The sequence below is a fragment of the Gallus gallus genome, chromosome 14 (genome assembly GCF_016699485.2).
Source record: "Gallus gallus isolate bGalGal1 chromosome 14, bGalGal1.mat.broiler.GRCg7b, whole genome shotgun sequence".
NCBI lineage: Eukaryota > Metazoa > Chordata > Aves > Galliformes > Phasianidae > Gallus > Gallus gallus.
The window spans coordinates 1,181,551-1,199,664 of NC_052545.1; the positions used below are offsets into that span (position 1 = coordinate 1,181,551).

An 18,114-nucleotide genomic window follows, 5' to 3' on the forward strand; every position below is an offset into this window, starting at 1 on the left:
TTCAGAAATTCAGAACATATTTTCAGGAAAGTATAGAACTTTTAGTACGTTCCTGTTTGTAGCAGAAATGCTAAGTCATGGGCTGAAGCAGTGATGGAGCACCTGGTGGGAAGGCAGGGCCAGCCCAGGGGGCTCAGCTGCATGCAATGCAATCACTGAGTGAGCAGAAAGGTGGAGCCAGGATCCCCCCCTTCCAGCCCTCATTTAAGGGCTGGCAGTGGAGGTGAGGGGATCTCTCTGGAGGACCTGTGCACCTGAGGCCATCTGAAGGTAAGCAGCTTCTTTCCTTTATTTCTGTGCCTACAGCTGTTGCATTTCAGTAGATCCTCACTTGCTGCAGCTGAGGACCTCACTGCTCTGCTGTCATTGCTGTGCTTTCTATTGTCTTATAGCATTACAGGGTTCATGTAAAATTAATCCATCTTTGACTGTACATTTCCTCACTCAAAAACTCAACTAGAATATTAATATACAGCATCTGAGAACTTCTAGTGATGTTCTTGATTGAACTGGTGTGAGTGGCCTGAGAAATAACGTGTTTTAAAATGATGGAATCCCATCTGGCTGTGTACAATGCTCTTTTCCCAGTACTTCTCTACTTTATGGCATTTCTATGAGACGTCAGCAGGAAAACAAAAATGAAGTTTGTGTTTTGATGTAGTTAAAAAAAAAATTGAAAAGCCACTTACCTAACTCTTTAGAAACAGGTGAATCTGCTGATATATCCCCAATCTTTGCCAGACTGTCGTAGTATGATCTTCCAGCGACTACCATAGCTTAGAGGGAGAGAAAAAACAAAACACAAAAACTGAAAGATTTTCTTCTTTCATTAATCTAAGGCACTATGAAATGTTAGAATGCAGGACACATAGTAGGAGAAGGCAAGATGGTGAAAAGGAAATCCTACTATTGGAAAAAATGACTCAAGTCCCTGTGCTATCTGCTAGGTTGTGAAACCGGGTGACAGCAAGACAGGACTCCAAAATATCTGAGGGCAGCTGCAGCCTGTTACTTAGTTCCAGCTTTCCCTTATATGCAGGCATGTTCTAGCCAGACCACTGTGCTGAGCATTGGCCTCTGCCCATGAGGTGGTGGGCCTATGGTTCCAACCAGGAGACATGAAGGCCTTCACGAGCAAATCATCCTCTCCTGTGTAAGTTTGCTGAAACAGAGCAACTCCCTTATTTTATATATATATATATATATATTTTAAAAAAAAAGAAGAAAAAAAAAAAGAAAAAAGAAAATAAAGCATCAACTTTGATGGGAAGGATGTAGCAGATGCAGCCTCTTCTAGGAATGATCATTATGGATAACAATTTACATTGATCACATACTACAATGACAAATACAATTCCTTGTGTAAAAAGATGCATTGGAATTGGAAAATTGGAAGACCCTGTATTTAAATACCAACTTTTCTACTTGAAGGAAATTTTAGACCTTGAATGGCAGAGCTTCAAAATATAAGTCTGAGAGATGATGCTCAGGTTATGGAGGCCAACTCGAGGTACCCATTTGATATGCTGTCAGTTTTGAACTTGTAACTGGACAGCAGCTCAGTAAGCTTAAATGTTGGGAGAGCTCTACTTCTTTTTTCCAGATGTGAAAAATGGACACTGATAAATGTAATTTCTGTATTGAGTTCATTTTGACATTCCAGGGAAGTGCCTACTTCTGTCCTCACTGCTGAACTCAGGCTGGCAGAGAAAGCCGTACCCTGAGTGCTTTCAGCAATCAAACCACAGCCAGTGGGTCCTTGTACATTTTAAGAAGAAACCTGAAGGTGTCACATTCCCACCCATGGAGACACACCTGAATTAACACTTGGATGCTCACTTTTTTTTTTTTTTCCCTCTCCAGGACAATTTCACCCTCATCCCACAGTTTTATTATTTATCCTTCAATTCTAGCTTTACAGGAAAAAATAGGCCTTTATTATATATCACTGAGGTTTTATGATTCTCAGTTAATCATTTCTTAGTTATAGCCAATTTAAACAGTAAAGCTAGCTTTGCTGAAGTGATCAAAACATGATTCTAACTCCAGTGAGGACAGCAGTAAGAAACAGATCCCCCTGCACCGTGCAGTGGCTGCCTTGTGTCGTCATGGCATCTAAATGTGAACTGCACTCTACAAATGTAAGAGATTATGAGGAAAAAACTGCCAAGATTTTACTGTAAATAGCGGTGAAGAATACTGATTGAAGTATATCTTTAAATTTTTGGGGGGTAGTGGTTAATTTTTTACCCACAGTGCAAGCTAAGCAGACTCTTGCTGCTGACTTTAGGATACCCTTTTCTGGGGAGAGATGGCACTGCCAATTTCAGTATTTTAGATTTCTTTTTAGTAGCAAAGGTGGCCTTTGTGGCTACCCAACCAACGTTTGCTGAGAAGCCTCCAACTTTTCCAAATGAAATGGTTCTTCCTGAAGCCCTCTTATGTTACGCAACAGTAATTTCTCTCAGCTGCTTCTGACAGGGATGCCACGTCCAAACTTTCTGAACAGAACTACGTTGCTGCTGCTGATAGGGCTATCTGCCATAGAGCTTATGTCATTCCAACTCCACCTATTGAATGTTTTCTCAAGATAGCCTCAAGTCAATCTCATCTCTTAGCATAGGTGCTAAGAAAGGAAGAAAACGTGATATATATATTTTTTTCTCTTCCCAGGCTAATCAAACTAAATCAAGAACTCCATCTGCTGGGTCTCTTCACTATTGCTATGGCTAGTAAATTGTACTTCTGCAGAAAAGGAGTTCTGACCATTAGCCTCAAAATGCAGTAAAATGCATTATTAATCCATTAGGAGTTTTTGAGAGTTTGTTGTTGGAGTGCTCTGACTTTGGAAATGAGCAAGTAGTTGGCAACCCTGCCCATGGTGGGGGTTAGAACTACATGGTCTTGAAGGTCTCCTCCAACCTCAGCCATTCTGTGGTTCTGTGAAAGCTGCAAAGTGTTTCACTGTTTAACAACAGGATATTGACTTCTTGTTACAGATCTACTTGTACCACTCCATATTTACAGAGAAACCACTAACCATGTATGAGAGCCCCAAGAGGTCTTTCTCAACAGTTGTTGCAATCACTTAAGTAAAATTAAGCATTCATACTAGATATGCTTTCTCAACTAGGCTCAAAGGCACATTTGGTAGACCGTAAAATGTATCCGCCTCTCTCCAGGACTGCAGAGCTATACCATGAATTACTGATGACAAATCGAATCAAATTAAACAAGAAAAAAAAAATGAAAAAAGGAAAAAAAGACAATACAATGTATCAATGGAAAAGAATGAGAAAAAGCTGCTCTCGAGAACAGGTATAACTTTCAGCCCAACATGAAAACACTTGTTATTTCTGGTACTTCCTATAATGAGTAAACTTATTTGCTAATGAATGAGCTTACAAATCAACATTTCCTGACTTTCATCTCCAGCAGGCTTTGGTTTTTATCTTTTCCTCAAGTCTGGTCTAAAATTTGCATGAAGAGAAATTTCAATGTCTGTTTGGCAATGCATGACTTCTGCAGTATCACATTTCTCAGAGTACTGCATTACATGTAGAGGAAAGATGTGTCACAGACTTTAAGGAGGTAAAATTGTGAGATTTCACATTGCTTTAATATGGTATCAAGCAGCTCAACAGGTCTGTGAAAGTGAACAAGAGCAAGCTCTAACAGGTCCTACAGTATCAGCTTTGGGAATCGAGGGCCCAGGCTTGGAAAGCAATTTTTTATCTAAACAGTTTCTCAGAAGTCAATAATGAAAGTATACAAAGAATGAGAGGCTGTGCCCTTAGATACAAATTTATTGATTTTGATTTTTGACTCCATTAGGAAGATAGCTTCAGGTTGAGTATGGGTAAGGAAAAAATTAACCCACTCCCAGAACTCACACTCATTCAAGCTCCTCTGTTCATAAGGTTGTTCAGTTGGGCAGTGAAACGTATATAGCAGAGGAGGAACAGATGTAAGAATATGAATTAATGTAACTATTCTTTCTTAGCTTTATTACAATTCTGGTACTTGTTACTTACACTCTATGGTTACTTTATGTTCAGGGTTGTTTTTTTTCTTTGCAGTAGCTCAGTGCAAAGCCTTTGAGATGCAGCTTCTGCAGAATACCATTTGAATTCAGCCAAAGTCCTACTTCCCCTCCCATGTTTAAAAAAAAAAAAAAGACATATCTGTGCCTTTTTTAATAAATGCATGAAGTTCAATGTGGAATTCTAGCTTATACACAAACCTCATAACCAATATGAGAATGAATCAAATGAAAATTAAGCGTTGCTACTGAAGTTAACATTCTGAAGACTTACCATTAACAGCTTTTTCGTAATTCTTCCCAAGATTTATTAAATTCCGCAGTCCTGGATTGAATTGCTCCATAACATTCTAGGAAACAGAAAGTTCATGTTACAGCCAAGGCAAGTCAGCAGTGGATGAAAGCATTTATCTCAGTGCCACTTGCTTATGTACAGTATGTATCTGAAAAGTCTATGGATGGGTGGAAAGTAGAAGACTTGGGAGGGAGAAATGGGTACGTGATGGAAGGAAACAGCATTCATGGTCAACAGATTCTAAAAGAATGAGGCTTAACTGGGGCTCAAGAGGAATCCAGTTGTTTATAACACAGAAGGGTGTTGAGTATGCAAGGACAGCTTGCATAGATCTTCCTTTTATGAGAGGTGATGGAGAAAGAGCCATGAAAGAAATGGATTCTCCACTAATTGTTTTCTAAAGTCAGAGAATAACAAGAACTTTCTGATAATGGTGCAAGATTTGAGCACTGCAGCCCCCTCCCATATAAATAAATGTGGGGGAAAGGAAGAAAAAAAAATTAACCAGATACCTGATTAGAGAAGACTAAGAGGACTGAGATGACTTTTTTTTTTTTAAACACATATCAAAACAAACTGAAAAGTCCTCCAAGTTATGGGTAGCATTTAAGGGAAGCAGTTCTCTCTGCTCCTCTTTTGAGTCTGAAAATGCTGCATTTTACTGGGAGAACCATAGCTCTTTCAGAAATAAAATGAAAATGATGGCCTTGTTTAAAATGGATCTGAAGATTCTAGACCTTCTTTTACCAGATCTTCCTATCAGAACTGCAGCCATGACATCTGATCTGATAAAATCTCAGAGTGGAGATCACTCAGGACAGCATTCTGCCATTCTCACTGTTATGATGCTTTGTAATGGCCTGCTGGATACTGTTCATACTGCAGGACTTTCAAGTTTGAGGAATTCAAAACAAACACTTTCTGTTTACAAGAAATATAGGACACCCGACTAGTGAAATAGTAGCAAGCCATTGTCTGTTCCAAAGCTAACAGAACGCAATTACTTCTATTTACTGCATACATGGACCCAGAAAGCACAGGAATGCCTTCACGTGTGTTTTATTTTCAGGAAAGGTCATTCAGATTGAACTTTATTATTTTAAAGGTAGGGCCATATGTGATGAACTCCTGTCAGTGTTAGAAAGCTAAGAGCGAACCTCAGGTTCCACCAGTAATATTTTAACAGTTAGGCTGAGTAAAAACACATCAGAAATGTACAGAAAGGGGAAGAATGCAAAGGAAACAATGAAAATTACATATACTGAATGCTCTTAGAATGAAAAAAGATGTTTTCTCCAATTTTCTTTTGGCTGTGAGCTCATGTGAAAATAATGTTTTCAGTATTTATTTCCTTATCATGTTACATATTTTATCAGCACCTGTATGTGTGGTATTGCTGGGTCTGGATAAAATTGCAGATTCACACACAACAGTCTGATGATGCTGAGGGACAACATCCATTGAGGAAGGGCTTCAGTATTGATTCATTGCCCACACTGTTGCTTCCCTCAGCTAGAGAGCTGATTTTGACAACATACGTTGTCATTCTGTGAATCCCCCAAGTGGTTATAAAGCTTCTAGGTTCTGATAAAATATATATGGCATCAGAAGTGGACACACAATGCCAGTAGTTAGCTCTGTTGCTTTTATTTGTACAAATTTAAAGCAACTGGAATTGCTTTCCTGTGTAAGCCATTGAATTCCTACCCACCCTAACACAATCAGTGCAAGCAAACTTCCCAGCTGTTCCCAGACCCCCGGTCTGTGTTAACTCACAAACCACATCCAGAAATGGTTTGGGAATGTGTGTTTCAGGTTGGGCCAACAATGCCAATGGCCATTCTGACAACTTCACAGTGTGGACTTTCAAGCTCCAACATCTGGGAGCAGTTCTCCTCCCACCCCAGCTGCTTAACTGGCTGCTGGAAAGGTGCTGCTGTGCCCAGCTGGCACCATGCCCCCCCCCCCCTCCCCCCCCCCCGCCACAGATTGGAGGCTCAGAAGGGACCTCCAGAGATCATAGAGTCCAACCCCGGGAGCTTCTGTACTAAGGGGCACGTTTCTTCCTTTTACCAACTTTCTGCTTTTCCTACCTAGCAGTGTACTGAGGAAGATGTCTGCTGGCATACGGAGTAGATGAATCATGAGAATAGAATGGACAAATTATGGAACCGTTTTAGGATAGAGAGCCCTCTGTTCCAAGGATCTGGGGGAGGAGAAGGGCGTACATGGAAAATGTGCGTACACATGGCAGGTAAGAATCCCAGTGCCACGTCGAATCTCCACCTGCTATTGAAAATCATATTCCTGCAAGATCCACCCCTGCTTACCCCATCCCCCACAACAAGAAGTCAGAAGCCTTACTGCCACCTACCCCATTACTAAAATAGTAATGTCGTAACTACTGGCCTTGACGTGCTGATTTTTTGAATGTGTCCTAACAATTCTGGGGTTAAGATTCAAGTTTTCTCCAGATCTTCTAATTCAGACTTCAAGCAGTGACTGCACATGCCTCATTAGTTCTCATTTAGGAGGAAGTGAAAAAAATCCAGCAAGAATGCCCTCAGCAGCTCCCCGCCCTGCAGCCGAGCCCTGCAGATCTATTTTCAGTAGCTGAATTAAGACATAGCAGGTAGTCATGTAGAGCTGATACTGACCGTACTGCGGAAACACGGCACAACAGCAGAGAGCTCCAGCACATCACAGCTGCTCTGTGTATATGTGAGACTGCTGGGAGCGATGCCTTCAGTGGCTGCAGAGCATATAACTCATGGATCTTTTCTCTACCAGACCAAGCAGCCTCTGGAAGTTTTTCAGCCTGTGCTGACACAGTGGTTTGTTGTTAGCAGAAGTATCTGACCAGTTTCTAGACACGAATGCCTCAGAATCAGTGAAAAGTTTTGCAATGGGAATTTTTCTTTGGTATTTGCTTGGTTTAACGTGGGGCACGCTTAGCTGACCCTCCCAGCACTGTACAGGGCTCCTCTACTTTCCTCCTAGGGGTTTGTGTTTGACAGACATAAACCTTTTTCCCCTCTCCCTGCTGGAGACAATCTAATGAAGTAATCTTTAGTTGACTTTTTTCCTCTCTTCAGCATTACAGAGAAGAATAATACGTATTATTTTTTCCTTACCAGAGGCTAGGTTCTGAGAGCAAACAAAACCTGCCCTTGCTTCCAGAGCTCGCTTTTGACACAGCTGAGTGCTGCCGTCCTCAAAGCAGTGCCGTTCCAGGAAGTGATGTCTGCAGCACTTTTTCGGAGCAGGGAACCTGGCAACTCCCTGTTCAGGAGGTTGGTATTGCCAGGACATCTCACATCAGTCCTTTTCAACCCAGGCCATTCTATGAACAGTTAAAATGGTTGTAATATTTTGTTGAACCTCAGAAGTTACATGGTTTAAAAAGCTATTCAGGAATGAATTTTCATGGCTGCTAACTTTCAGATCACATCTGACTGTTTTACGGCTTCCCTTGTTTGCAGTCTAAGGAAAACATCATGAAGATGGCTGGGGCTGAACCCCGGGGCAGTGCTGCTGGTCGTACGGCACAGCCAGATCTGAACACTTCTAACAAGCAGAGTCACAGGAACAAAGTATTTCTGACCAACAGAACCAATAGCTTAAAATTGTCCTAAGTGTCAGATAACTTCACAATCCTACTATCTGCCATGGCGTACAAAGACATTGAAATAAAACCTTTGTCTTAACCCAAGTAGACATGACAAAATAAGAAAAAAAAAAAAAAAAAAAGCTGAGAAAGTAGTTCACGTGGCATCATTTGGCTGTACAGGGACTAACACAGCCGAGGCCTCCTCATTGTCAATGTAGTGTCCTATATTCTAGTGACACACTAGCTCTCATGAACAGAATAATTAACTGGAAGAGAACAGAAGGCACATGATTAGATCCTACAGCTTTCTATTATTTAGGATGAATGGAAATGAGGGGAAACACTTTTAAATGGGGCAACGGGAAACATCTTTTTATGCAGACGATATTGGAGTTGGCACAATCTTCTGAAGAAAGAGCTGAAGAGGACTGTATTCTCGTCACTCACGTCAGTAAACCATCATATAGTCCAACATGAAAGTTGCCGTGTGCCCTTCGCCACAGGAAACCAATGCATTAACCAAGCTGGCAGAAAGGAGCTGCCTGAAGAGGAACAAGCTGCATATTTCCACAAGCTGTGTATAAGCCTTATATCTTCCTTAGTTTCTGATAGCCATATAAACAACGTTAATCTTCAAAACAAATGGCAGCCATTGTAAAAGTGCCTTCCTGTAAATGTGTAGCTTTGCTTTTTACTTAAAGACACACCTAGCAGAACAATAGCTCAGCAGGTACGAGCGCTGCTGAACAATGCTCAGACTCCGTGTAGTTTCAAGTTTACATCCTGCAGGCACTTTTGCAAGAGTGGATAACAATGTATTCAGCTAGAAATCCAGAATTACAAAATGAACACAGAAAAAAAGTAGGTCTAATGTTAATTGTATGACTATCCCTATAGCTATTCATAGCTAACCTTTGTATAGACACTAATAATGCTGCTCGTATTGTTCACTCAATTAGAAAAAATGGCATTTTTTAAAAGTATTTTGTGTTGCTCCACGAGATCTGAGAACGAACCTGAGGGGCTTCAAAAAGCCCTATGGAAAGCATATCGTAATGCGCTCTCTTTTGTACACTGTTGCATCTCATTCCCTGCTTTAGCTGTTGAAATCCACGCACACAAAAAAAGCTGTCAAAAGGGCCGGGCTGAGCCCTCAGCACATCTCACATAAAGCTGCCTTGGCCGTACATTAGCTTAACATTGTTTTAAAACAGGTCTAACAGAATGGAAGAAAATCAGGATGACTGTTCATTCAAAAAGGCCAATTCTTATGAGTAATTATTAGTCAGCTTTGTGTTTCTCTCATCAGTACGCTTTGAATACAAATATTTCCAGTTTATGAATACGTTTCCCAGGACAGAATACAAGTAAGGTCAACAGAGATAATTTGTGCTAAGCTGGAACTGGGCTTTACAAACACACGACCTCCCAGGGGCCCCTCTTCCCCCAGGTTTGGATTTGTATTGCAGCGACTCACAGCAGCAGCTCCCTGCAGCGTGCCATGGGTGACTGTACAGCTCCTAGGGCAGGCAGTCGAATGGCAAGGCTTTTTTAAATGCACAAATGGGGAAGTCAGGGTTTTAAACTGGGTAGATCAGAAACATCTCAGTGATGAAGCAAGCTTACTGAGACAGTTCTACGTGGCTCCACCCAATCAGAGCAACACTGTGCCCCGCGGAACAAGCAAATCATACGCGTGGGGTGAAAATGAACATTTCTGGGTAAAATTTACATTCATGTGGAGAAATAAGCCTTTAAAATGTAAGATTATCAACACCTGTGAATTATCAAGAATTGCAGAAGCCTCACCCCGGGGAGTGACACGAGAGCTTTGGGCGCAGCCCTCAGAGCACGCAGAGCAGAACCACGGGCCCATGGCTCAGCACTTCCATCTTCTGTCCCCTTTCCCCTGCTCTGCGTCACAGCCTGGTGCCAGCGCTGCTCCCCACACAGCAGGGAAAAGGAGACGGCATCGGCTGCGGTGACGCAGCGAGGAGTGCCGCTCCCCGGGGTCACAGAGCGCCCCGCAGCGCGGCCGTGCGGGAGCTCCCGGCGCAGGGCAGTGCCCGGCAATGCGTCCCGGCGCTCCTCCTGACTCACCGCCCCACGCCCTCGGGCTTCATTTTGCACGTGCCATTCCTATCGTGCACTAAAGCGATTCTTCGGGTATTACATAAAGAGTAAATGCCAGCCTTCATTTTGGTGTGCGCACATACTTGTGGGTTATGTTGTTTATTCAGTCAGGTTAGCTAAAAAATGTTGAGGTATTCACTTTCCTATGTTGTTGCCAACAAAAAGGATGACTAAGATAAAAATACAAAGGCATTACTTTTAGCCACTCGATGCCTTCTGTTGGTCTATTTTGGAGCTACGTATAACACGGGTCACTGTGTATTTAATAGAGCCAATGGCTAATTACTGTAAGAAAAAAGAGAGAAATGGCCAACACGCCAAGCAAGGCACTCAATTTCATTTTCTGCTATTTTCCAGGTTGATCTTTTTGGGAAGCTGAAAGCCCACATTTGGTCCTGCAGCACAACGACGCTCCGCACTGACCTGGTTTTCCAGACCAAGGCCTCTCACTGGTAGGAGAAACAAAAACCGCCGCTGGTTTTATCGGTACGAGCCTGGTGGTCTTAGTGCTGTGCTGCCAGGCCAGTGTGCAGCAGCAGCAGTGACACACATAGTGGACAGCATGCTCAGCGGGCACGGAGCACGGCACAGAGGCGTTCCTTTGCCCTGGGTGACGGAGGTGTAATGGCAGTCCCAGCAGCCGCTGAATACATGGGGGTAGTTCTCTCTGCCTCCATGAGTTATTTTACAGATTTTAATCTTCATACAGAAGTAACTATTTAAAAATAGACCCAGATATGTTCTCTACCTGAAACAGCCTCCATACCTTATCTGGATAGAGTTTCGCGTTCTAATGAGGGCAGGGCAGAAGGGTTTCCAGGCCTGTGAGCACCGGCTATGTGATGCAACATACCAGGCCTCTCAAAATACCCACACAGAGGACACTCCGTCACACTTCAATATGAACTTTGCATTTCTGTGTTCTTGATGGTTGTTCAAGTAGCCCTTTGAATTAGTTTTAAAAACAAAACAAAACAAAAACAAAGAAAGAAGGGGAATACTTGTGAGGAAGCAAGTACTGAGTGTTAGGGAAGGGCGCTGTTCATTTGGAGTTCTTCATTCCTTTGAAAGCTGTTTTGTAGCACTCACACAGGAGATTTTTCTTTCCTCTGTAAAACTATTTTAGCTACATTCTAGAAGCCAACAGGCAGAGCAGGGCACTCCTTCAGCACTGCTCTCAGCAGTCAGCTTCTCTTCTGTGAGCTGTATTTACAGTCTGCTTTCCTGAGAAAAATATAATGTGTGTTTGCTTATGGCCTTGCCGTGAATGTAACCGATATCACAAAGCAGCAGATTGTTTGAGAAGACCTTCACCAGTCCTAGAGGACAACACTAAAAGCCAAGGAGTCCTTCTTTTTCTTTCTTCTTCTTCACAGCCCCCCCCCCCCCCCCCCCCCCCCCAAGTAATTTTGCAGAAATTGGATCCCAAAGTCCAGAGAAACTAAACAGAAAATACACCATGGCCCCAGTGTAAATGGACTTCCCAAAAGAGCCAAGTTGACTTAAGTGCATTGGAGGACAGCAGAACAGTAAAGTACTCAGGTCAACGCTTCTGGGGGCCTTTAAACTGTAACAACACCTTCGGGAATAGGGAACATCTGATAGTAAGCCAGTGAGATCTGGTGAACAGGAAAACAGATGAAGCCCCACAAAGCCTTCTTTTGGGCTCGAAGCTGCAAATGCACTGCAGCACTAAGTTCATTTGCATGATTAAATAGGTTTGCAAAATGAAGTGCTTTCCATGGCACAACACACAGCACAGAACAAAGACTGCATCCAGGGCTGCTATCGCCACGCAACCAGAAGTAGGATTTTTACGGGCAGGTTTTTAAGGGCACTTTGCCCGATTAAAACCGGTGTGCTTTGGGCTGTTTGCAGAGAGGAAAAGTCCAAGGGTCTACTGCCAGCGTACAAAATCCTCCTCATTCTGCTAATAACTCGGCATTCGTAGAAAGTTTAGAATCCTGCCAACGTAAGGCGGGCTGCCCCCTCCAGCAGGCGCTGGGATGTCCCCACAGCGCTGACCGTCAGCCCAGGCTCACGCCAGCACCTTCGCGCAGCCTTCAGGCCCTGCCGGGCGCCGTCCCGTCCCGGGCGCGGTTCAGACGAAGCCCCGCGGCCATCAGCCCCCAACCGCGCTCTGGGGAAGCCGCTCTGCGGAGCCGCGGCTTTCAGAACTCGGAGCGGCGCAGAAGGAGGGCGGTCCCGACGCCCGCGAAGGGTTGGGGGGCAGCGGCCGCAGCCCCGTGTGCCACCGCCCCGAGCTCGCGGCGCGGAAGCGATCACCGGGCAGGCTCTGGCGCACTGGGATGGGCGAGATTACTCATAAAACGAGGATAAGGAGAAGCTCGCTCCCTTTCCGCGCTCCCAGCCCAGCCTGCCCTTCGGCCCCCGCCGGCTCTGCCCTGCGGAGAGGCGCTCCCCCCCCCCCCCGCCCTTCACCCCCACAGCCGCCTGGCGGTCCCGAGAGCCGCCCCGTCCCGCGGCGAAGCGGCGGTCCCTCCCCGCGCCGCACTCACTTTGTAAGTGCTCTCCGTTAGCTTGTTCACCTCCTCGGGGTCCCGCGACATGGTGCCGGCGGGGACAGCCTCGTTCTCCGCAGAGCGCTTCGGCCGCAGCCCCGCACCGCCGGAGCCGACCCAACTTCGCCGTCCGCCGCTCAGAAACTGTCAAAAACTTGCGGAACCAGCCGGGCAGCGCCGCGGGGCGGGGCCGGGGCTCCATGACGCGGCGGCGCGGGGCGGGGCTCGGCACGCGCACCTCCACCTGAGGCACCGCCCGCGACTCTGCCTCTCCGCCCCGCCGCCATGTGGGAGCTTCGGCCGCTCCTCCTCGGCCTCGAGGTCGGCGGCTGCGGAGCGCCTCGGTTCCGAAGCGCGGTCTGAAAGGGCTCCCCAGGCGGCGGCTGTGCCGTTATAGGTAAACCTTTCCTTAGGGCCGTAACAGGAAGGCTCTGTCAGCTAGGTAGCTCGTCAGTTAGTGCTGGCTGAGCTGTGAGGGGGAGATGGCCTCCTCTGTGCCGGGCTGCAGCCCCCCGTGTGGAGATGTGGGGGCTCACGCGGGCGAAGGGCAGAAACGTTTTGTCCCCAGTGTGACCCGCGCGGTGCGGGGCTTTGTGCTGCTCCTCTGCGGGGTCAGAAGGCTGGGCAGTGCTGCCTTGGGGGACTTCGTGAGAATCAGATAATCTCGGGTGTGCAAAACTTGGCCCAGCTCTGGTGTTGTGCACACGGGGTGCCATCCACACGCTGGCACGTTGGTGTCTCTCTGCGTTCCCCTCACTTTATTGCAGCAATAAAATGGCAGAGGACCTGCAACAGAAATTGGACTTAGACCATAGCCAGGCATGTTGGACTGTGGTGAGGGAGGGGGTTATCAGGCTTTGGGAGCTGTAAAATACATTCCTTGGAGCCCGTGGAGCTGTTTATGTGCTCAGAACCAAAACTTACCTTCCAGGAAGAAAGTGAGCATGGAGTGTGTTATCCCGAGCACCACTGCGATGCTGGGCTGAGGAGTTCGTGAGGCTTCGTTCTTCCAGGTAAAGTCTTTGCATACTTCTGGTACTTACTGTGTTCATCACCTTTCTGTAGTAGTCCAGTTTAAAATGCTGCCTTGTAATTATAGTGAATTATTTTGGGCCCCAGTCTGCAGTCTGTGTTTCTAATAAGCAGTGTTTGCTCATACAAATGGTCTCTGTGTGCTGTGGCTGTTTGAGCATGGGGTGAAGGATCGCACCGCATCTCTCAGCCCCTTGTGTGAAAGGTTTTCTACAGCTCTGGGAATAGACTGTGCCCAGTTATTATTGCTGTTTTGTTAATGTATGTTAATGAGTGAAAGGATGCACCTCCCTAATAGGCTGACATGAAACTCCAGGGTGTGGGCACCTGGAGGACGACATGGAAAGGCCTTTCCTTTCCTGGAGCTTGCCAGGAGCTGGCAGTTTTACAGCAGGGAGTGTGTCCCTCCTGGGAGGGGCAAAGTGTCTCTCTTATTTTCCCTGGATGTTATGGAGCTGTAGATCACCCGGGCTTTGGTGTGCTTGTTTGGCACTGGTGCATATTTTATTAATGCTTGCATTGCCATTTAGTGAACTTAGCGCGTGCTGGAAAGAAGTGATAAGGGTCATTTACGTGGACCAAAGCAGTTTAAAACTGTTATGATATTTAATGTACTCTCAAGCATTGTGAGGATGCTCAACATTACAGAATGTATGTTTCTAAAGCTCCTTTCACTTTCAAAGCAAATGTGGATAACTTCAAGGCCTATTGAACGTGGTATGCTCTGTGTTGTTCTTGACCTTTCTTGTTGGCTTCTGCAGTCCTCGTGTATATACAATTTTTAGTGCTTTTATGTGACCTTTTATAAATTTTTAGTGCAGTAGGTTATAAAAGCAAGGAAAATACAGACTTAAATGAATAATGAAATTGTGGAGTGAAGTAGAGGGGGGCGGAGGGAAGAGGGAAGAAAACAAGAAAAGGCAATTTTAAGGAATATCCAGGAAGTGTTGAAATGTGGGCATCTGGGAAGAATCCGTAATAATGTGGCAGCGATTGCTTTTATTAACTCATTTTTGTGCAGGTACAAATGGCCAGAAATGCTTGAGAGAAAGTTGGTAAAAAAAAGTTACCAGGTGGAAAATAGCAGGGCTGCTCTTTCTCTTGACGTAGGAGGTCTAGCAGTGCTTACTTAAGGTGTTTGAAACAAACATCAGAAGTAATAGGCTGTATTTTTACTGATGAGAACCTACCAACCTGAATCCTCCTTGAAATTGACTGCTAGTTCAGAAAAAATGGCAAGGAAAGTCATGTATTTATATTTTTGTGTTGTCAGAGTGGTGTATTTTTTTCTCCTGGATTCTGTGTGTGCAGCACTTAGAAGCATTTTCTGTATTTTCTTTTTGTTGTAATGTGATGTTGTGAAGTATCAATCATAGTTATCAGCAGTATTGCTCTATTTAGTTTAGTGATGTCTTGCTGTGTGGCTGCAGAACTTGAATCCTGACAGACAGATCCAGCTCTTAACTTACAAATATCCCAGCCTTTGGTATAAATCATACACTTTCAAATTCATGCAGGAAAAAATTCCTGCTTGAGCTTCTAATATAAGTGCTTTTGTTATGTTCTCTTAGTAGAGACTTCTCAATCTCACACCGTGTTCAGATTTGTTACGTTACTGGTTTAGCTTGAAGTAGCACTGATGTTTGTAAACAACCCAAATTTAGAATGGTTTAATGAGATCCCATTTCTGCAAATTACTTCAGGTTGCTCTTGCATTTCAGCCCGTGTGCAGCAGTCCTCTAGGAACATACCAGTTTTTATCCTGGACAGGACAGAATATTTAATAGCATTCAAAATGGAAATCTCAGTGAATAAGATCTCTATGCTCTGATGCTTACATACATATGTACAAGTGCTCCTGATAAATGTAGTGAGATACTTTTTTCAATTAGGAGTTTTATTAGATTCATCAATGGCACTGAATTTGAGTGCTGCAGTATTCGAATACTCACATTTGTGCGTTTTGGATTGTTTCCTAGAGGCTCTAAAGAGTACTTGCTGATTGCTGTGGGGGTGAGTTCAAAGCAAGAGTTGAACTGCAGTCTGGGGTCAAACCAGGATCAGGTGATGGTGGTCTCCCCAGGTGCTGCCTCCCGCAAGTGTCCAGGCAGGAGCTGAAGCTGCCTGAGCCTCTGTTCCTGGGTATAGTTCTGCAAAGTCTGTGCTTTTGGCTTGAATCCTGTAGTTGATTTCATGTTGGCCAAAGGCAATCGCTTAGACTTGTTAGCAAAACTTCTGCTGTGGGACTAATGCTAAGTGTGTGCTTGTATTTATTCTGTGCAGGAGGCCATTGTGGCATTTCAGCTTCAGAACTTGAGTAGCAGCAACAAAAAATTCCTAACTTGTCAGCTTTGTAGAGTTCTGAAATTTTAATGAGAAAATTGCATCACTGACGTATCTCTTGAAAAAGTGCATATTTGGAAATATTCATTTGGTAAATATTTATTTCATAAAAATATTACTGATTTTAATGAATAATTGTTTTCTGAAAGCGTCCTCTTTGCATGTCAGCAGCTTATGCAAATATTATTTGGAAACTATTTAAGCGTACTGTGATGACCCATTAACGTCAGCTCATCGTTAGATCTTCAACATGTGTTTTAGACAGCTTAATGTGACTGTAACTAATTACATAAATTGTGGCTAAGTACCAATTGCATATGCATGATATAGCCAGCTGTGGCCTACTTCATTCCCCATGGTCATTAGCAGGCATTTAACTCAATTAAGAAAAAAAGGATCTACGCAGTGCATTATTTGGTGGTATCAAACCATACTTAGGGTTATTTCATTGGAATAACATTTTCTGAACAGGAAATTAAAGTGATTATATCAGCTTTTTTATGACTGATATCTGTACTGTATTTCCCAGTTTTTGAATAATGTGTCTCTAAATTGAAGTTTTTAAATATGAGATGTTTTGGTCCTCTGCTGGCACGTGTTCCTCAAGTGTTTTAATCAGTGCAGTTGATAGGAAAGCAGAGTCAAAGTGACACCAAGAGTCATTCAGAAGTTTTTGAAATGGAACCTTTTGGCCTGACATGGCTCCATTAGTTAAATGGAGTTACTCTATTTTTAAACTGATGCAAGCAAGCACAAAATCATTTTATTCCATAATGTTCATTGTTCTGAGCTGATTTCAAAGCACATGAGCTGTAACTTAGACCTGCAGGTCAATTCAATAAGATACTGAGCTCTCTGATCACGGAGAACACTTAATCAAATACTTAATTTAAGTCTGTAATTAATTCACTGTACTTCATGGAGGGAAAAGAATTGAAGGCACTGCAGAAGGTCTGTTATAAACTCTCCTTCTCTAGACTGTTAATGGGGGTTTGTCTTTGAGATGGATGCTCTGGATGTTTGTGATTTGTATCTCAGTTGTCTCCCTTTATGAATTATTCTTGCTGTACACAAGATGAATTATAACCTGATTTCTTCTGTGTGGCTTATGTTTGGAGACTAGAAGGAATGTATTGTAGGAAAGAATGTGTTTTTTTTAAAGTGGCTTTTTAATTGGCTGTACAAATTTAGAGTTCAGGAGAATTGAACAGGCAGTGCTATTAGCAATGCTAAACTTGATCTGCTCCTAACCAAAATGTTTAATGCAGAACTGTGATTACCACACATCCTGTGACTGCTCAGTTCTTGCTGGAGGTGGACATGCTTGCTTCAATTCATGTGCTGTATCCACTAGATGGCAAGCAAGCTATGCCTGATGGAACTAGATGAACTTGCATAATCTTTGTGCTCAGTGCTTCCTCCGAGTGGCTTATAACATAACAAGATAGGTATCAGTAGTAAGCAAATGGAACAGTCTTTGTATTGCTCATACACAGCCTTGGGTTCCTCTCGTAAGAGTGTAAATGTTGTTAGGAAGTCCATATTGTTAAAGTTTAAAAATGCCTTTATTCTGGAAGTCAGCACTAGTAACAAGCCAGCATCCTGGTGAAAATCTTGTTGCAAACTTCTAATCCATTTAGGTTCTGGGGTTTCATAAGGTGAGTCACACCAAAAATGTGGTGTTTCCAATGACCACATACTTATTATTCTTCCTGTTGTAATTTGTCAGATGGAGGATTAGCTAACAACAGGTGTGCTGTATTCCAAATGGATCAACTGGTTTTGCCTGAGGCTGAGTGTGGATACTGCAGCTGATCAGAGCTTGTGTTCGTCACTGATCAGCTAATGCTGGCAGGCTGATAACTTTCCCTTTGGTTTAATATGCAGCATTTGTTGTGGGGTGGAAATGAAGGCCCCAGTTGGGGTGTGATGCTGTTGCTGTACTAGGAACTAAAATTATGCCAGGTGTAAAATAGCATTCTTATGGGTGTTTTCAGAGAACTTGAATGTGTATTTCAGTACTGTCTTCACCTCTTCCTTCCTGCAGCTAGAATTTGATTATATTTTGGCAAAAATTCTAGAACTGCATTTCCATGTTATAAAGAAACTTGCAGTTTACCAATGCTCCTCTTTTATG

At 43.8% G+C, this 18,114-nt stretch overlaps 2 protein-coding genes across 3 annotated transcripts in view; one reads left to right on the forward strand and one right to left on the reverse strand.

Moving 5' to 3' along the window:
* The window catches only part of BAIAP2L1 (BAI1 associated protein 2 like 1), a 34,725-nt gene extending 21,984 nt beyond the window's left edge, over positions 1-12,741 (reverse strand). Inside the window, exons 1-3 of one of the 2 annotated variants that reach the window (NM_001277529.2) lie at positions 12,600-12,741; positions 4,317-4,392; positions 690-776 (exon numbers count right to left, since the gene is read on the reverse strand). In NM_001277529.2, coding sequence (NP_001264458.2) covers positions 690-776; positions 4,317-4,392; positions 12,600-12,650 — 214 coding nt within the window. In that variant the 5' untranslated portion in view covers positions 12,651-12,741. Of the gene's footprint in view, positions 1-689; positions 777-4,316; positions 4,393-12,599 lie in introns of those variants that run through there. The other variant, XM_046900596.1, reaches the window with a different exon arrangement.
* Positions 12,742-12,914: 173 nt separating this feature from the next.
* The window catches only part of NPTX2 (neuronal pentraxin 2), a 52,751-nt gene continuing 47,551 nt past the window's right edge, over positions 12,915-18,114 (forward strand). The window contains exons 1-2 of the mRNA XM_414750.8: positions 12,915-12,999; positions 13,534-13,615. The gene's annotated coding sequence lies outside the window, so the exon portion shown is untranslated. The remainder of the gene's footprint in view (positions 13,000-13,533; positions 13,616-18,114) is intronic.